Raw genomic sequence first — 21,343 nt, forward strand, 5'->3', positions numbered from 1 at the left:
AGTGAAAATGGTTTCTCGTACATCAGGAGAAAACTCGAAGGCAAGTGAAGAAAAATGTTTCACACATGGAAAAAAAAAATGTTTTCATAGATGGAAAGTAACATAGAAAGATGATTCCTGGCAAAGCTTTTTTCCAGCAGTTCTAAAGTCATAAACACTGGAGTGAAAATAATTTAGATCAGAAACTGACTCCTTTTTTCTTTTGATCTAAATTGTTTTCTTTTTTTCAGGGCAATGACTCAAACGAGTGAAAAAAAAATCTAATGTTTTTACTTTTTTTTCAGAAATGTTTTCACTCCGTCTCTCACATGAAAAGAAAATCCTCCTTTTTTTGTCCCACATGATTTCACAGATAGAAACAATGGAACTGAGAAAGATTATCCTGGCAAAACTGTCTTTGGATCACCAGGAAAAGAATTCTTCACATAAAAGTCAAACGTAAAACTCCTATAGTGAAATTAGTTCCCTATATTCAATTAGTCCAAAACAACCTGCTGGAAGACCAGATTTTATGACAACCAATTAAAGATCTTTTTAAATCTAGATGTCTTGACATGATTGTGAGAAGATCAAGCTGGAAGAGAAGACATTACAAGTAGGTCTTAGTAAGGACTAAAAAATGGGGAGAACAAAGGATGTAGAGGGCCCTAGAGACAGCTAAATTACTAAATCTGCCACTGATGCCACCCTCACATTTTCTCCAGGAGACTGTATTTCACTGCCCTCTCCAGGGTTCCTCTCAGAGTTGCTATTTTTCTGTATTTCTGCCTAATTTGTGACAAATTAACTGCCATGGACTACCTGTGCCGTTAAGCTCAGTGGCCATGGTCACCTCTCCAAATCTGGGCCTGCTGTTTTTTATCCACATGTCAGGGTTTTCATTTGCCCGATTGTGCATGGATATCCTTATTGGTTACAAAAGGTTTTAAGTACAGAACATTGTGTAAAACGCATACTTAAGTACGAGAAAAACTACATACTTTAACAATGATACCAAGGTAATAAATAACATGACACTGAGACCATTAATGGCAATAAGCTTTTTATTTAAACATTAAGGCAGTGTCTTTTTTGTTTTTCATTTTTACACTGCTATCCACAGAGCTTGCTGGTGGGCATGTAGAATTTAACCATGTGAATATTTCGTTTTTTTTTCTTCTGAATACCAACCTTGAAGCAAGCCACATAAATATTTACATCTCTTCAGTTTTATATACAATCCTTGCTATTATACAGTGGGTAATGATAAAAAAAAAAGTCATTATGCACAAAATGGTTTAACAATGTACTGTTTATGTCAACCCCACAGACCGACCGACCCCAACCCCCCCACCCACGCTTGGACAGTAAGCACATCAGCAATCATCTTTATCTTTCCAGAATGATTATTTTTGATTTGTGACTTGAAAGAAAATCAGAACGATCTGTAAGAACAAAAACAAAATGGCTGCATGTTAAAAATCATTTCAGTATACTTTTTAAAAACAACACATTAGTCCGTCATCGGTTTAAGGGAACAGCTGGATATGGCTTAGTCTGTTTACCATCACATTCTTATATTTCATCAGTGGAAAAATGATATACACGCAAAGAGACTGATGAACAGAGCCTTGCTGTATTTTTCTCTTAGCCCGACATCAGACCTGATAGGAAAGTCCAAAAACATGGCTGAGCTTTCTGCAGGTGTGGCATGCTGAATGAGTCAAGGAGGGAGAGGAGGTAGTCCTATAACAGTCATGCTTGTGTTGAGACTACAAATAGAGGGGTGTGTCTTTCTAAACCACCACACTAACTCAAAGCAGAGTACTCAGAGGACAGCCCTCACAAGCTGGAAACATTTCACACCGTTTACAGAGGTGGTGACCTCTAAAATACTGCGGCAAAAATGTGAGAAAATGTCAAGTAATGTTACACAAAACTACCAGAGTGCTTTCGAATGCCTTCCCCTCGACCTCCTCTGACCGGGGGGATGCAATGAAGGACACTTGAAGTATGTCATCGGTCCTGTAGAGAAGAAAATGTTTGTTGCTATCCTGTGATACAGCTCGTTTTAAAAAGAACCGTCATGCGTCAAACAGTTAAAAACCAAGGCTATGATGGATTTGGAAGCAAAGAAAAAATGCACACACAAATTTTAAAAAAAGAGGACGTTTCATTTGCTTTTTAGTTGTTTTTTTTTTTTAGATTTCCCTGCGTGGACAGTATAAACCCTGTCAAGGGGGGCTAAAAGAAAATTGTGCGTCACTTAGTAACTTCAGTACTGTATATTTAAAATAAATGGCACTTTACACTAGGAATATCTCATAACTGTACAAAACCAGCCTGGATGAGGAGTTTGGTCTCTGCTCCGACTCTAGGTAGTGAAAGGTCAGAGGTTAGATCATCACAACAGTTTCCAGATGGGATTTATGTAGGTCAGCTGACGCTGACATGGACCAAGGGTCACAGAGAGATGGCCTTTTTTTGTCCTAAATGCAAACAAACTCCAAGTGATGCTGATGAGTTTGCTTTTAAGCAGCTTTAAGGTTGGTCTGCATCTGCTCAAAGCGGGGGAGTCTTCGTTTGCGAAAATGTGATTGTCGCTTTGAGTGTGGGAGCGATAAAGACAAAACTAAACAGAGGTGTTAAAGGATCCCGCCACAGTGGGGCTTCTATGCTTTTTAGGAGTCGATATTTTCACCTGTCCCAGAAAATACAGATTCTTAGAAATGCCATTGTGAACAGATTAACAACTAAGTGCTTCATATCCAACAAACACGGACATAGTTAATATAAAAACAGTGAGAAAGTGTCACTTCTTTCAGTGCCATCCATCTGGCAAATCATCTCCCTGCATGGATGCCTGAAGTCAACAGGCCTTCGCCGTTCCTCAGGATCCTCCCTAATATATGACATCAGCAATGAACAGCATGTTTACCCTGTAAACCAATGTATGACCCCCCCGCATAACAATTTCTGCCCCCCACCCCAAAAAAGATACATCATTGCAGATAATAGACAACAAATGACACCATCAAAAGTTCACCATTTAAGTATACCAAAGGTCTCAACTCACGTTTCAAACACAGGACTGGACTGAATTTAAAGGAGCAAAATAACCAAAATAAGAAAAGCAAGATGTTAATTCTCCTCCCGTTCCCTCACACGTATTTGTATTGTGGCAGCAGTGCACAGGCCACCTGCACCTGGAGTTCACCGTGAAGAAATGTGAGAGGGTCATCACTGTGCGGGCCGCTGCGCTAAGGTCAGATCCAAATCTGTCACTAGAGCAGCCCTCATTCAGCTCCTGGCCAGAACCAGTCTCAGAGTCCCATCCACACAATTGTCTGCACATTAGAGTGCTGCACTCAAAAGGTGCACGTTAATGTGTCTGTACTGATAAGGCCAGTGAGGAAAAGTAGTAAAGATAAAAAAAAAAACAAAAGAAGAAAGTGATTTGTCCTTTAGAGCAGTCCTGGAGTGAATGCATAACACATAAGTGCACACACACACACACACACACACACACACACACACACACACACACACACACACACACACACACACAGAGCAGCAGTCTTCATGCTTGTCCTGTGCGGTGTCTCAGGTGTGTGACAGGAGGTTAGGAGAATACTTGCTTGATGACTGAAGGAGGAAATGCAGAGTGGAATGGTAGGTGTAGGTCTGCAGATACCTCAGCAATTGTGTGTGTGTGTGTGTGTGTGTGGCTGCAGCAGCAGAGTTGGTTGACTGTTAGCGGTTCCTGTGGTACGAAAGACTCTCGGGTCACTCACTGTCAGACAGGGTCTCATACTGAGACATGAGCAGAGGCTTGGGCTCATCCTCCCAGGACCGGCCCTGTCCTGGCCCTAAACCCGGGGCCCCTGGCTGGCCAGAGGAGGGGGAGGGAGCGGAAACCGTCCCGCTAGGGATACGCATTATCAATGGGTTACATGGGTAGGGAGTTGGTGTTGAACCTACAGAAAGACAGAATCATTGTGTGTCAGTTCACACCTAGCATTAACATGTGGATCTCACTTCCCTGCTCTACACAAAAACAAACATATACTGTACTGGTACAAAAAAATATGATGTTTATCACACAAAGAAAAAACATTTACAACTAGTCCTAAACACTGAAGAATTTGTCAGAAACAGGAGAAACTTTATAAACTTTGTGAAATTCTAACTAATAACTCACAAAATTGAGAGATTTTTTTTTAAGGGAGTCTGGGGACTTTTTCTCCACATGTAACAAATAAGTAGTCTATATTGGTTACTGCCTAGTGTATTTGTAAAATTTGACATGTTAACCATCAACAAAATGTTGTCTTCTTTCATAAATTCTGTGTAAATGGTGAATTCACAGCTGTGACATGATAGCTGGTAAGAAGCACTTTAGACACAGAAGCAAACCGCTGGTACATCACACGGAATGAAACAACTTAATGTGTTGCATTTAATGCTAAATTTACAAGACGGCACCAATGATTTAAAATTGATCATAGCCTTTTCATCAAGTTTTTTTTTAGTTTATCCTTGGTAACAACAAACAAAACAGTACAATTTGTTAAGGGAGTCTAGTGATATTGTAGTTACTAGCCGTTTTTAAACAGCCTCTCTGCATTATCTCCAGAGCGGTGGTTCGGCAATTCTCCGCCGATGGCGATTCACACAGAGCGAAGCATCTCCGCCTTCACGTGTGTAATTCACACAGAAAGCCAGCGCTGCGGCTCCTAAAGAGGCGTGACGGTACACGTCATGTTGATGACGTCGGTGTTTCCCCAGGTGTTCCCCTGTTAATCTAAACCCGCGGACAGTTTATAATCATATAGATGCTGTTATAATGTGTAGTGATTGAGATCCTGACCCACCTGGAAAGTGACGGAGTTAAGTTTTTCGCGCTAAATTACATAATTATACATAATCACCATCAGTAAACAGGACGCTGTCTGACTCTGTCACTCGCGGGGATGGAGGCTGTTTTCTGGGGGAAAGTTCGGTTAAGTCTCGGTCCAGAGGGCTGACGGTCGCGGTGATTTATTTTCATCACAAATACTCGGTGAGTTAAAGTTTTTTGCCGGTGACAGACTCTGTTTTTCGGGCAGAAATGTGACAAAGAGTCGGTAGGACAGACAGGAGGACGGACGCTTCTCCACGTACAGCTGTGGTATTTGTTTTCCTCATATAAGTTGCTAAAGACAGTTACGACGTTACTTTTGTTCGGTCCTGTAACGTTGCTTTGTGGGACATTTCTCTGTATTTAGTTGAGTGAAGGACCTGTGCAGTTACCAGACTGTCAGACCGACACGCCCTCGCTCCGCGCCTCCGGCTTATCCGTTCACACTGGGACGACTCACCAATAATGCGGCCCCGATACTACCTCCAGAGGCGGATCAGCGCCGGAGCGGAGAATTGGCACAGGATCCCCGCATGCAAACGGCAGTGTGAAAGAGGCTACTGGTTCAATAAGTGGACCAGTTGAAACACACACTGTGTTCACAAACATCTGCTGTGACGACATGTCCTACTTTCCCCCCAAAAATGTATCAAATCAGTAAATGTAAAATCAATCAGAGGGGTTTCTACCTGTGGATGAAGGCCGGTCCTCCCAGACGCGGTTGGTAAGAGGGGTTCGTCTGTTGCAGTCTCCCTCAGAGTGGACTGAGGACACAGAAGACGGTCTCTCCCCTCCCGACAGGCCTGGTCCTGGAGATTTGGCCTTCCTCCCATTAGAGCGCCCGTTGCCCTTTGAGGACTTTACCCCACCTGCAACCAGGGGAGGCAGAGCTTTAACCGACACTGTAACACCTCCATCAGAGCTGCTTATTCTAACCTGCCTGCTCTGCCATAACAGCTAACTGAAGTGCATTAGAGTCCTTCAGTGTTTGTCTTGAATAGTAAAAAAAATGTAGTGCTTGATGTTACAAAAGGCTTTATAGAAGAACTAACAAAATAATAACCTGCTATATAAGAAGGAGAGAAAGAGGAATTGCACCTTGAGAGAAAAAGTCCTCGGCACGACCTTCAGCTGCAGGCATACCAGACACACTGGAGCCCATCTGGTTAGCAGCGTTGGATGGAGGGCGTTCCTCAGACTGATCATCATATTTGCCCATTAAGGCTTTTCTTATAATGGCCTCCAAGCCTATTGAGTTACCAGGCGTCTCTGGTGCTGGGTGGGTACGGACACTCACTGGTCCTTTGAAAGGAAGAAAGGTCAAAAGAATCAAGTGAAGGTAATTGCAATAAGCAGCAAAAGGAGACAACAAATCAAGTGAGAAGAGGAGGAAGAGACAGTAATAATAATCCCAGAACCACAGCAGGGAATAGTGGCAGAAAGAAAGTAAACCGAGACAAAACAGAGGTCAAGAGAGCAGAAAGACAAAATACATTTTTTATAAATTACAAAATTATAAAGTGCAGCAATTCTCTGGAACGGAGAAAATCGTTACATGGCGGGGCTTTGGACAGCAGTACATTTCAGTCTAAATGTTCAGTTGCCTGCAGTTAACAGGATATTGTTCATATATTTACATGTGACTGATTTATTTCCAGCTTTTCTGTGCATAGTCTTCATGAAACAACTGACAGCTGCAGTGTGTACACTAGCAGTTTGTCTAACAATGACAACCTGCCAACGTTATTTTTCCTTCCATTTAAAGATTCACCAAGGAAAACTGTCGTGCTGAATCCAATTTTCTTTCTTTCTAAGATGCATAATTGACAGATTACACAAACATTTCTGTGACCTTTCTTCAATGAAAAAAATGTAACTGTGTATTCCTTAAAAAACACCATTATATAACTTTCTCCATAACTGCACCAGGTTACAGGACCTTCGTTCACGGAAACAAATCTCGTATTGAAGTGCTCCATTACCTGCATTTATTCACTGCAAACTGGTTGACTGCTCTAGTTTAGACCACAGAGCCTCCATGATTTTATTTTATATTCCTAACCTTCAGTAACACTGTTTAAGTTTACGAAAGGAAAATAGGAGCAACAGATCAAAATAACAACACAGCTTGCCATAAACTGCCTCTGCTCTGCTCCATGTCTGGGTGGACTCACAGAAACAAAACAAAAGCAGTTACCATCTGAAAACCTGCCGGTTCATGTCCCTGGCTGATTAATCAGTGCATCTCGACTTCCATTTCTTCTAAAAAGCCACCATCAGAGTGCTGCTCCATTACCACATTAAATCGGTATGTGTTGCAGTCATACATCCACTACTGTGTTTGACCAAAACATTTATTCTCACTTTAAATCAAATTAATATTTGATGAGGTTTAAAAAGATTACCTGCAGCTGTAGACGCTGGCATATTGAAGATTTCTGTTCCAGGCTGACCAGAATCTGAAAGAGGGAACAGCGTTTCTTTTTAAAAGTCCTAAGAGCCTCTCTATAAAATCACATCTGCAGTTTCCTTCCACACTCATTTCTATTCTGAGGTCAGACTTACTGAAATCAGTCTCATTTGACACGGTCATTTTCTTGATCATTTCCTGTTTCTTTGACTTCACAATAGCTGATGTGCTCTCCGTCAACTTGCTGAAGAACGCTGGAGGCTGGGAGGCATTTGGAGGGGAACGGGAGCCCATTCTGCAGGAGGGAAAGGAGAGCCAGGTTAACACACACACATGCATACACCCACAAACCAAGGTATGAGAAATTAACATATTTAAAGTATATTATAGTTATGGGTTTTTAGATGGCAAAATGTTGACTTGTAAGAATCTGTAGAGAGAGGAGGTCTGCACTGCTTCTGCATGCATTCAAACTTAGTAACTGGCATATCGAATCAGCAAGTTATCATTAACATGTCTGCCAACATAATTTGCAGGGCTACAACAGTGATTTAAACTAAGGTTACAAATCAAATTATATTGTATTATATCCATATTATTCCCTCATCAAACTCTTTTCCTGGTTGTGGTGGCAGCAAGCAAACAGAAAACATAAGACTGGTTTAACTATTGCCACTTATGATGCACTTGAGCAGATACTCCACTTGGTTTTTAAGCTCCTCACCCTTTCTCTGAGGGTGAAGTGCAATCACCTCAAAGAGAGATCAGGGTTTCCCCTACATGTAATTGACTGTGGTGCACCGCCACGGCAAAATAAAAGCCGCCACACCTTAAAAATTCAGGCATAAATAAATCCAGTGTTAGAGAAAGTAAATATTTTACCACCGTCTTCCACCACAATCTTTGATGTTAACTAGCATGTTGGATATTTAGCTTGATAATTAGCTAGAGGATTAAAATGGTCACTTAGAGCAGAGTCCTGCACGGGTCACCGCATCCGACCCGTTTTCCGACAGTAGCACAAATTACATTCCGCACCCGAGCCGACCCGCTATAAATTGATACCGACGTCCGAGGGAAAATTGGACGGACGCAATTTTCAAAACTGAAAGTAAGACAGCGTGGGGAATGGGAGTCCTGGGAGGGCGCAAGCATGCATGAATGAGCTCATATGAAATATAAATGCTTATCATTTGTGTCGCTAATAATGACTGATGATAAGTGACGCCTTGAAAATGGCAGTCGTAAAAAACCCGACCCGCCTCTCCAGGCGTACGACCTGATCCGCATCTGTGTCCGACACAGTAGGCTACATGACTTAAGTGAGATAACTACTCTCTTGAAACAAATAATAAAAATAGTATTTCTTTACAATATTAGATGAATCTTCATTCCAAGTCCATGCGGGGGAGTTCAAGATGGCTGTGTGAGGGCATTACAACCAGGGAAAAAAAAAATAAAATTCCTTAAGTAGTCTATGACATAAGTATAAATATTACAGTAAATAAATATTACCCCCCCCCCCCCCCCCCAAGTCTCAAAAAGTACTGGGGGAAACACTGGAGATTGCAAACAAAATTATCCAGATGTAGCTGCTTATATGTGAACCACTTATCCTTTGCAGAGTTGAAGGGGGACTGGAGCAGATCCCAGCTGACATTGGGTGAGTGTTGGGGCACACTGACTGCTGTCTCATGTTGTCTGTGTGTATCTGTCTGACTCTAATTACAGCGCTTACCGTGATACACGTATTTGTTTGGCAGATTGGCGTCAAGTGAGTGATTTCCAACACATGCAACTGGGCTGCTCCTGTTGTAAAGGCCAGAAAAGCTGTGCCAGTTAAAACAAACTTTCTGTCACATTTAATTTTTCTCGATAATTTATAAGTAATAGGTCCAGGTCTGGATAGGATGGCATCTGGGTCTGGACTAGGCCTGCATGATATGAGGAAAATCTGCGATGTGCGATAACACTGTTCAATATTGCGATGACGATATAACTTGCGATAAATAAACAAATATTGAAGTTTGCATATTAATAACTATACAGTTAATGCGTCTCTCCTGAATCCAAATTAAGTCTATAGAGCTCAACAGTGAGGTTCCAGAAGTGAAAATGCCATTCATATTCTGCATATAGATTTTGATTATTGGCCATAATGTCGTAACCATCCAAAGTAGACTTACCACGAGTTATCAGATTGTCAAACGATGATATATGATCCTGTAGAAGTCACAAGTCCGTATGATATCAATCTTGTTTTGAGAAAAACATGTTTTATTCGCGATGTCATGGAGAAGTACTACACTACCCATAATCCTATAGTGTAAAAGCGACGTCTCTGATTGGTGGAGCTCGCTGTTACCATGGAAATGTTTACCAAACCCGCGAATTTCATGTTAGCTAGTTACTGCTAACACTGAACTCTACGATCGTTTACCACAGAGCGACCATGATTTCACTTTCTAACCTACTGCGTTTATTTAGTGATGAGGAGAAGAGTTTATTAAGGGTTCACCCGAACATGAAATTTGCGGGTTCGGTAAACATTTACGTGGCAACAGTGAGCTCCACCAATCAGAGACGTCGCTGTTACATTCGCAAGGGTTTATAGGATGAGCAGTTCCTTTACTCTTAAGATAATTATGTACACGGTCTTGTACCTTCGCTTTTTTCTCAGTTTTCCAACATTTTTTTGCGCCAAATTAAATGTTTTATGGTCACGATTCATCTCCTAGCTGATTGGCTTGGTTCCAGACCTAAAACTCTTTATATAAGGATTTTATGAAACGTCAATGGAGTAAATGAATGGCAAATTCACTTCTGGAACCGGAGCTGTTAAAAAAGTGGGCGGTCACTGTTGAGCGCTATATAGCAGTGTGACGGAGCAGCTCCGTCACTAACTGTTGGCAGCGCATATGCACACATACACGGCATATTTCTCTGTGGTGTCGCTGGCTGCAAGCAGCACACACACGCACACGCCCGCCACACGGTTCTCCGACACACACACACACACGACACAGCTCTCTGACCCGTTCACGTGGGAGTTAAAAACATCCCGTACTTCATTCCCTTAAAGCGAAACTCTCGCCAAAAAGCAACCGAGGCTTTATTTGGGTCGACGAACACCATGTTGTGAAAAGAAACAGCACTAAGTGTGTGCTGATTTTGTGAGTATGTATGCATGTATCCAGGAAATAGTAGGACGAACAAGTGTGCACCCTTGATCATGCTACTAAACCGTTAAAGCGAAACTCTCGCCAAAAAGCAACCGAGGCTTTATTTGGGATTGAATATGAGTCAAACGAAAGAGGCACTTTTAAGATTTACCGTAGTTTCGTATGGCGGGTGGATAGTGCCAGGGTAACCCTACCGCAGGAGACTCTCGTGTGACATCAACGTCTGAACTGGCTGACGTCGCCAGTGCAAGTCGTCGTTAATAAGTACGCCGCCTCACCTACGCCGTCATGCCCCCCCCCACACACACACACACACACGCACACGCACACACACGCTCAACTTTCTAATTCACATCAGTTCTGGTCTCCATAAATCGGTTCTGTTTGGCTTATACATAGCCTATGTAAACTTTACAGTAGGCTAATCTCAGCACACGTAGAGGGCAAGAGTAGTTATTTGAAACCATCAACCAACATATTAACATAGTTAATCTAAGATTGTTTGTATTGTTTTTTATCAGCATCTCATGTAGCCTATAACATTTATTAAATAGGTCTACTTTATTTTGTCTATTGCATGTTTCCACCTGATTCTTTTATATTATATACTTATTAATGGTACACAAATAAAATGTCTGCCAATTCTTACATGTTGCATCTTTCATCTTAAAAAATTCTGAGTGTGACGACGTACTTTGTAGACGACATACTTTGGTGACGACGTGTGTTTCAGGCGTATATTTGTTAGTAATTCTAACATACGCCGTCGTCACGTCGCCGTCGATACACGTTCTTTCAATGCACTCGCCGCGAAGTCGCCGCCGGTGTCTCATCTGCTGTCCCATTCAATCCCATTCAAAAATCCACACGGTCAGGCGGTGACGGAAGGGGAGGTTGCTCCTTCTCCTTCTCCTGGTAATCCTTGCATTGGCACTATCCACCCGCCATAGTTTCGCACTCAGGGATCGACACTTGGCACTCTGGCATGACGGCGACGCGCAGGAGGTGCAGCAGCTAACGTGAGTAGTTCAAAAACCTTCTTTTTCATAAACTCTGTGTACACAAACAATGTTCTCAATGCTTGTGTTCATGAGTAGAGACCCTGGTGATGCTACGAGCAAAGTTTCATGTTGTGTCGAGCCTTCTTAGTGTTCTAAAAATAACGATTTTGATGCTAGCGTGTCATGCCCCTAGCTCTCCCGTTCAAAATTAACGTGCCCAAAACCAAAACTACGGTAAATCTTACAAGTGCCTCTTTCGTCATAATTATGCTTTTACACGAAGGTTTGACTCATATTCAATCCCAAATAAAGCCTTGGTTGCTTTTTGGCGAGAGTTTCGCTGTAACAGTTTAGTAGCGTGATCAAGGGTGCACACTTGTTCGTCCTACTATTTCCTGGATACATACATACTCTCAAAATCAGCACACACTTAGTGCTGTTTCTTTTCACAACAAGGTGTTCGTCGACCCTTTTCATTGCTTTTCTCTCCTCACTCAGCCATCATAACCTGGCAATCACCACCAAACTGATGCCGATTAATTTTGTCAGGGTAGCTAACGGCAAGCTGGGGATTCATCTGATTGGCCCTTGCATCCAGGGCTCCGTCTGATGGAGTGGTGGGCCATACTGCAAATTTTGTTATCTATCCGATACCAAGTAATTAAAGTGCCAGTATTGCCGATACCGATACTGATACTTTTTCTTTGAAAATGACTTATCATTGAATGATTTTGTACTTTTGCCTTTATTGACTTGATCATGATTATGATAATAATAAAACACAGGACAAAGATTTTAGCCAATAAGAAAATAATATTTAACATAATTAAATCTATAACCTATCTGCATGAAGCCTAAATAGGAATACTAATGTTCAGCTACAAAAGGGTAATTATACTCTGCCATATTCATACTTCAGGTATGAGGTAGGCTATATATCTAAATATAATCATATATTTTTGAGTTCCAGTAAAACAATTAAGATTTATTTCAGCTGTCTGAATATATCATAATAGTTTAAGCACTCTGCTAATTATTACATCGTTGACTACCAGTTACACTAACAACATTAATTAATGCTGGAAATAACTTTCACTTCTAGAAATTGCTATCTGGATATTGTTGAGGTTTTTGTTGAAAGGCCTCTGACAGTGATGCCTGTCTCTGTGCCAGGGATCTGGTTCGGGTTTGGGGAGCTCCCTCCTCCTTCTCCTCCCTCCGTTTGCTTTGCAGCTCAGCATTAACTTTTGGGTGTGGTGCTTTTAAATGTGTATACAAGTTAGTGGTGTTACCACATAAACTTATTGCTTTCCTGCATACGTCACAGGTAGCATTTTATCTGTCTTAAACAGTAAAATAACTCCAAACAGCACTCCTCTTCTTCTCCGCCATCATTAAGGGTCACCACTCCGTCTCTGCTCTGGCAGGCAGCGCAGGAGGGGAGGGGAGGAGCATAGTGAACCTGAGTGAGCGGAGTGAGAGAGGTGGAGAGGAGCGCTGCACATAAGAGAGACGCTGCGCTCACACAAACTCTTTGAAGAAAAACAAGTGATTTGCCTAACTTATAGAAGAGAAACTACAACAAAAATATTGATCTCATCACGCTAGTATCAATCTGATACCAATACTCACCTTGGTATCGATACTATCGATATTTGGATCGATCTGCCCACCCCTAGTGCATGCATGGCGCATGTAAACAAAATGATTTTTCTTATTCATCGCGTGTCAGGCAGTCTTTTGCGATGTGTTTATCGCACATGTTTATATCGCTATGACCAAGAAAATTCGATATATGCCAATGCCATTTTTCCATCACATCTGCCAGCCTGCCTCTACTTGGTTTGAATCAGTACGGCCATGGTTTTGCATTTCTACCACAACTGGGCGACCTGCTTGAAGGTCTGTCCAGTGACACGCTTCACGCAGTACTATTGAAGAATCACCGCTAACAAAGTGACTCTGTTATTTCAGTTACAAACACGTTTAATTTACTATAACTTCTACACAATAAAAGCCCCCCCTTATTTAGCAATTTAAAAGCTTTTTTAAATAAGCAGTATTAGAGGGAACATGTTTTCACCAGTTTCCTGCACAGTCATTAGTTGAGTTTCGATTAGAGGGAGAGACGGGTGCTTGTTATGGGTTGGCTGTAGTAGCAAGATGTCACTGCAGTAATACTGGTGATGGAAAAGTAAATCAGCGCGGCTAGGTTTGACTCACCGCGGCTAAAGTGCTAATGTAGAAAACACCACAAATACCTACTGATTACGTTTGGAGACTGGTGCACATTAGCTTTGAAATCTGTGTAACATAGTGGAGACGTCTCACCTGTTTATCATCTGAGGGGGTAGAAGTCATCTAAAGGTTGAGCTTTCAATTAGATGTAGGTGTAAACATAGATACTTGCCTGCGTTGCATCATTAAACACTGAACTACAGGAAAGATACAGCCCTGCTTATCTGAGCATCAAAAACTATGTCCCTTATATACTGAACATAAACAGAGTTTAATTACACTAGTGCATTGCCCGTAGGAAGCATGTATTCCTTTAGAAAAGTGGGAGGTTAAGTAGCTTTTTCATGGATGGCCAAATGAGGTGGTGTTTGAAGGTGGGACATCAGGGATATAACTGGCTGTTTTTGACTACTTTTGATTATACCATTATATTTCACCTTAAAAACTATTTACCTTGCCTTGTTTGATGTCATTATTTTCAGCACAACCTCACATGTGTGACTGTACAGTTATTTTTTCATTTTGACATATTATATTAACACTATGGACCTAAAATCATAAAATAACAAAATCAGAGTAGGAAAAAGTTAGATTTTTTACTGTGAAAACCACAAACAGTTTAATGAACCAATTGCATTAGTTATAATGCAAATATAAATTGTTGTTTGCAAAATTTGTGCATAAGTGAAATTTCAGTGCTTTCCACAAGCGCCGGCTGCCGGCCATATAGCCGACTACACAGTTAACTCCAGCCGGCTACTTTAATGACTATTATTTTTCGATTTTAATAAAGTTAAATGTTTTTCTAACAGACTGACAATAATGTCAAACTGAACCGCACTCATTAAAATTGTGATTCGCTGTGCTTGTACTGATAATAATCACAAATTACTCCGATCATCGCAGACTTCATTGATCACAAGGGAGAGAAACTCATCCGCGGCCCCGACACGCGGTGTGCGCGCGCACTCAGCGGAGTCAGTGTGTCGGCCGTCGGAGGCGAGAAGCAGGGCTCACCATAATACGCTTATTTTGTCACCGGTAATCCACTCTTCTCTTCCAGCGTCCATTTAGCAATACCTGCGACACGTGCTGGCATCAAAAAACACTGTCGGTTGTACAAATGAAACCAAACGGACTCTAAGAGTGTATTTTCATTAGTTGCTAAGGGAGAAACGTTCACTGAGTGTTTAATTGTGTAACCACCACTGCAGACTGTGAAGGTGTCATGCACCGACAATAAGATATTTACAAGCCCAGAACGCCTCAGTGCGCAAATCACAGTTTTTATTGGTGCATTAGCGTCTGGCATACTTAGTTACACTAATGAATAACAGAAGATGCGATATTTTGTAATAATAATAATATAATATATAGAGTAGATATTGATGCTGATAATAATAATAATAATAATAATAATAATAATAATAATAATAAAAATAATAATAATAATAGAGCAAATGTCTGAGAAAGTAATATAGGCTGCCTTACACTTAGGCTAATAATAATAATAATGATAATGTAATAATAATATTAATGATGTAACATTATTATTATTATTATTACATTTAAGACCAGTGTATAAGATCGTACTACCCCCCCCCGGCTGGCTACTTATGTATTATGGCTGGCTAGTCTGTGTCTTAGTGGAAAGCCCTGAATTTACAAAGTTATATGTAACTATTTACATTTAAATGCAGGCAATGCCTCAGGCTCCTCAGCTCATTCCTGCCTGCTCCACATTCAACAGTCTTCTCCTTGTTTTGACTCACAACACAAAAAACCGACTCCACTACACACTAAACACACTACACCAAACACTACATTACATACTAACTATACACTCCAAACACGCTCTATGTCACAAATCTCTCAAAACTCACGATCTCTATTGCGGACACTTTCGTGACAAAAGCCCGTTTTTACCGTTTCTTCTGCACCAGACACAAAGCAAACGAGACGGCAATGTTCGCGAAAAAAGCGTGGCGGACATTATTTACCCTAAGTCCGGTTTTGGACGTGAAGGTGGGTCCGGTCCGTCGACTCGGGAGGTGGGCCGTGTGGGCTAGCAGCTAGCTACACACGAACATCCACAGATTCCGAATCCACTTTGTTGTCCGCGTGTCTCCGGATCTCCTCAGACCCGAACAGACTCGGTCCGGACTCTTTTAGTCTGATTAATCCACAGCAGTCAGTTTAGATGCACAGAACAGACCGGACGGAACCGCCGGCAAAATCCCGGTCCAGCTCGCGCCGCTGCAGGTATAAATCCGCTTGTTTCTTAAGATGGGGGGTGGCGGTGGGCTCTGCAGTGATTGGCTCTGGTGCGCACGTGGCTACGGTGTGCAGTGATTGGCTCTGGTGCGCACGTGACTGTGGTGGCTCCGGTGGACAATGCTCGCGATTTGTAAAGCATTTCTGAAATAATTTATTCATAGTATCATTGCAGTCCAAACAAATGCGAAGTCGCACACCCTTGAACGACGCAGCAGCCATGTTGTAAGTCTCAGGTCAGTCTGATCCTGATCCGCAGAGATATTAGACACACACAGACAGACAGACAGACAGACAGAGATTCCTTGCTTTTATAGAGAGATGTTGCTATCATGTGTCTGAACCCACTTTAGTACCTACAAACAATCAAATATGACTGTAGCAGATTCTGTGAAGAGCTAAGGTAATGTGAGTGTTACCCCTGCTCTCCATGCTCATTGGCGTAGGAGATCCCACCCTGGACTTCAGGCTCAGAGTTGGCCCCAGCAGGAGACACTGGTTCGATGCCATCATTTGAAACACTGATAGGTGAGGTCTTGTGCTGAGGAGGAGACCTGCAGAGATTACAAAAAGAGGTATTTGCTATGAATCTTTAGTAACTTCGGTTAAAAAAACATGAAGACATGTATCGTAAAGCAGGCGTATTGTCTTGTTCCAGAGTTCTTCCTACCGGTCTCTGTTGCGTTCTCCAAGGCCCTCTGGGTATCGGGGCCCCTGGCCAGAATCCTGTGAGGTGGGTTGGGGCAGGGAGGCACTGGGTGGACGGGTCAAGTCCAGGACAGGAGAGCCCTGGTAGCTTTGCTGCTGCTGACTCTGCCTGGTATAGTCTTTAGTTATCACCTCCTGTTTAGACATACCCACATGAGAAATGAACATATTCTGTTTAGCACAATTACAAGGACCTATTATCCTCACAGCTCTATGTTGTTATTTTGGGACTCCAGCAGAGCAGTTTTACATTGTGAATAAAGTGTCTTTAAAACAGTGAAAACATGTTTTGCTGGAGCAAACACTGATCGCACAGCACAAAATCCAAGCAAAATGGCACCGTCCATGTATAGATTGGTTTCCTATAAACCACACTTTCACAAAGAGTCTGCCACCGGGCTTGATTTTTTCCCTGGAAAGAAGGGCCCAATTCCAGCAGAAAGGAAGTGAAACCAAAAAAGGGAAGAGGCATTACTATCCCCGGTCACTATCCCCAGATAACAGCAGAAGTCTGTTCACTCACTGACATGCGTTTCCTCTTACCCCTGGGACCTGAGACGGTCCAACCAACATTCTTTCTACTAAATCAGTGAGTAACAAAGCCTGCCTACTTATCAATACACCTGGCTATTTTACTCTGCCCTTTCTAAGGATGTCTGGGTCAAATTGGGCTTTTTTATTTTTGGACAGAAGCCAGGTCACACCAACAGTAGAGCCACATGGGAAACTCTAGGACTGCTGTAACATACTTCACCTCATTATTTGAAACTTGGACTGGGTTTTACATTAACATCACACATTTAAACATTGTATAATTACAACAGAAAATAACAAAAAGCATAAATCTATATTAATAATAAAGGATTACACGCAAGATTGTTGTACTGCCTTTGTAACACAGTGGTTGAGTGAACTTACACTGATGTGCTGTGCCAGGGTGACCACCCTCTGGCTGCCTTTAACACAGGGGGACGGTGGCTGCTGGCCTGGAGACAGTCTTTCCTCAGATGGAGGACGGTACAGACTGTGAGGCTCCATCTTCTGTTGAGCTGAGAGTCAAATCCAAACAATACACATCGTGCACACACGTGCACACACACGTGCACACACACACACACACACACACACACACACGTAAAAGTTAGTTTTGTTTTTCAGCATTTGTTGATCTTGAAAATGTGCTATTCAAAACATGCGTATTTAGGAAATGTCTGCCTATCCATAAGGACTCATGGTGGACGTGCAATTTAAACATTTCATGTAGCATCTGCACATGAAAACATATGACAGGCTAATTCCGATCTCTTATTCAGTTTTAATATGCTCTTTGCATACAGAGCTAGCAAGCATAGTGTTGAATGCTTCTGCATCAGTGACTCAAATGAAGAAGTCACAGAATATCATTTTATAACTGATGTACTTGCAACCATCTTTCTGTGCTGAACAGATAAATATCATTCATGTTTTAACTGAGAAACATACATCTATTAAAAGATGTTTTTACCTCTTGCGTCAGTGTTTTCATACACAACTCCTGCACCACATTATTTATCTGAGCAGAAGATGATGTAAATTAAACACAAGGGGGCAAGTCTGACTGAATAGAACTAGTCCTCCAGAGGGACAGGATGCTGCAGTTTTTAGAGTCACATTAGTCTTGGGGTTCATTTCTACAACCGCTTTCACTTCTCTTCTTGGAACTAGTTTGTGAACGCATGACAACAGCAAGGTGATGATGTCCTGTGAATAAGTTAGCTGATTGATCTTGTCCTCTTGAGAATCATGCTTCCCTTTGCCTTTTTCAAACCCACAACACTCATTTGTCCTCAGCATGCAGCTGTCTCTTGCCCTACAGGTTTGTAATGTATACAGATGTGATCACTCTCCAAGTGGAAAACAACAAAACAAAATCACATTCCATATGACGGGCGCACTCCCAGGAGTTTGATTGATAGAAATGTGTTGAAGTGAGCAAAAAATAGAGACATGCAGAGATTTGGTGGGAAGTAGAAACTTTTTGAAATACACAGGCCTACATCTGTCATTACTTTCCTGTTTTATTCACTACAGCCCTTTTCACAATTAAGACTATAGATTAATAACTATATCCCATTCATTTCTACATCAGCAGATTTTAAAAAATTAATAAATTGTTACCCGCAAACTCAACCATATTCTTATACAACAGATCCTAAGTAGTAATTTTGGATACAAAAGACATGAGATGTGACATTTAATAATTACTTGTTTTTTTGTAATTGTTCAGGACCCCTGACCTCGAATGAAAACCAGATGCCAACCTTTGAGTATTAGCTCGACACCCCTGATCTTCAGGAGTGATCAGTGAAGAAGAGCCACTGCATGTATGAAAGGAAATAACAGGTCTTATACAAGCCTCCTGCAGTGAAATGCTTTTCAAGAGACTACGATATTCTTGTAGTGCCCACGTGCGTGTTTAAGGAAGCAGCCAAATGGAAGGGGGGGAGGGGCAAATGTTAAAATCATGTGACAACCTATAAAAAAAAAAGAAAGAAAAAGAAAATAAGCAGCTAAGGATTGTCTGCCCTAATGTCCCACAGCTTCAGCTACCTTAAAAATGACTCCTTAAAGGACACCTAGGATCTTCTTCATGGAAAATTATTCAGCCATTTATATTTTATCAATGGTCCTTGAAGGTTTTACAATGCGTCTTCTCATCTAATCTCAGCCAGTCAGTACAATTTGGATTAGCGAGAGGTTTGGTTTTCCAGATGGCACCTTTGGTGGTCTTTAAGTTTTTAAGAAAACTAATAATTAAAACTGGAAAAAAATAAAAAAGTATAGTATTGAAGGAAAATAAATGTAAATGAATTGGGCTGATTTGATAATGTAAACCACCACAGCGTGCAAGAGGCCACAGACTGACGGGGGAGGGTCTCGGTGATGAGAGGGACTCTGGGATCCAGAGCGTCTTACCATCAATGGCGCTGCTGGCAACAAGCGAACCCGTCTCTGGCATCCCCGTTTCACAAGAAATTTGACGCATAATAATCGCGTTTATGAAGTTGGCCGCAGTCATGGTGGTCTTACCGAGTGCTCGGAGCTCTTGTTCCTGAATGGACATCGCTTTGTTTTGAGTCTTTTCCCTACTAGGTGTACCGCTTTCTCCACGGCCAGGAGGGTTATCCGACTGGGGAGGGAGCAGATGAGGCGGCCGGCCTGAAGCCGAGGGATAGGAACCTGGGAATATTCCTCCTGGACTGGGGCTGGACAGCTTGGGATCAGATTTACTGGGGGGCCCGTGTTGGTCCTGCATGTGCTTGGGTAGACCTCCCCTGTTTTTGCCTCCATCACGACTCTGATCTTTGGCCACACTTGAGTCTATGACAGGTGGGTAGGCCTCAGGGGGCACACCTGTTCTTGGGCCGGGGTAACCCTGGTAGCGCGCCGGCCCTGAGGGCATGGACCTGGCAGGCCAAACAAAAGATACTTAGTAAACAAGCCTATCAAAATGTTCACCTAGCTCCACTAGCTTCACAAAGTCCCACACCTTTAGCATACTCAAATTCAAGCACTTTTAAGCTTTTCCAGCATCTTACATGTGTGGTTGATTACATATATATCATTGTTTCACTTAATCACATTTAATCAGATATTATTGTGCCATGAACAACCAGAACTATGTTTGTGATGGCTGTCTACACAAGGGCGAAGAATTAAAACACTAAATAGTTTCATATTTCAAACTGTGTGACCTGACTGTAAGAAGACTTATTTGAGCCTAGATAAAACTATTTATTACCTCTGCTAAGGAGGTTATATTTTCAACGGTGCCGTTTGTTAGTTGTTGATCTTATCTGAATAGATTTCCACAAAACTTTTATGGAAGATGGCTCTCAGCCCAGAAAAGACCCGATTATCTTGCGGTGTGGACGCAGATAAAAGGGACAAATCCAGAAATGTTGTCTCACCTTCTTTAACAATGCATTTTTCAACATTTGTGTAATCTAATTAGGATTCCATCTGCAATGTTTTTCTGTCCTTTTGTCCTCACTGTTACAAATCTGGTGATCTTGAATTATTGTGAAGCAGTTTTGGGTGGTTTCAAATTCAGAGTGATACAGGGCTATCAAGTTTGATACTGGAAGCTTGATTAAATCAAAAGGGACTGTTGGGCCCTGGTGAAGGTATGCGCTCTACTGAGTGCCACTCTAGTTATGAAAGGAACTCTTAAAATGCTGTTAACATGCGTCTGATAGCTTTGTTTTTACGAAATACTCATGGATATGTCAACAGGGCCTAAATCCAAGCACTTCTCAAACTATGATAACACCACGCTATTATTCAAGGGTTTCCAAGGATTTCCTACACCTATAAGTATCCAGCTAATGAGAAATCATCTCTGGTAAATGTCCCAGTTTTATCCTTGTAAAAACAGTAAAAAGCAGTTTACCGAAACACAGAGGAGCTGGAGTGTTCGCTGACAGAAAGACTCTTGCCCCCGGTGTTGTGCAGGACACTCGGCCTCTGCTGCACGTTATCCTGGGTGCGAGGGGACACGGGGGAGTGCTGGTGGCTGTAAGGTTGTGAAGATGGTCTCACACCACTGCTGCTGCTTGCCAAGCTGTGCTCTGTACCTGAGAGTCACAAACACATTCATCTAATTTAATTC

General features: G+C 41.9%; 1 protein-coding gene across 6 annotated transcripts in view; it reads right to left on the bottom strand.

Moving 5' to 3' along the window:
* Positions 1-1,025: 1,025 nt before the first annotated feature.
* The window catches only part of ncor2 (nuclear receptor corepressor 2), a 143,279-nt gene continuing 122,961 nt past the window's right edge, over positions 1,026-21,343 (bottom strand). For 5 of the 6 annotated variants that reach the window (XM_030417952.1, XM_030417954.1, XM_030417950.1 and 2 more), the window contains 10 exons: positions 21,125-21,308; positions 19,648-20,138; positions 17,611-17,741; positions 16,655-16,827; positions 16,404-16,538; positions 7,445-7,584; positions 7,285-7,338; positions 5,978-6,181; positions 5,569-5,748; positions 1,026-3,956 (listed from right to left, as the gene is read on the bottom strand). In XM_030417952.1, the coding sequence (XP_030273812.1) occupies positions 3,766-3,956; positions 5,569-5,748; positions 5,978-6,181; positions 7,285-7,338; positions 7,445-7,584; positions 16,404-16,538; positions 16,655-16,827; positions 17,611-17,741; positions 19,648-20,138; positions 21,125-21,308 (1,883 nt within the window). In that variant the 3' untranslated portion in view covers positions 1,026-3,765. The remainder of the gene's footprint in view (positions 3,957-5,568; positions 5,749-5,977; positions 6,182-7,284; positions 7,339-7,444; positions 7,585-16,403; positions 16,539-16,654; positions 16,828-17,610; positions 17,742-19,647; positions 20,139-21,124; positions 21,309-21,343) is intronic. The other variant, XM_030417955.1, reaches the window with a different exon arrangement.

Source organism: Sparus aurata, chromosome 5, assembly GCF_900880675.1.
Source record: "Sparus aurata chromosome 5, fSpaAur1.1, whole genome shotgun sequence".
NCBI lineage: Eukaryota > Metazoa > Chordata > Actinopteri > Spariformes > Sparidae > Sparus > Sparus aurata.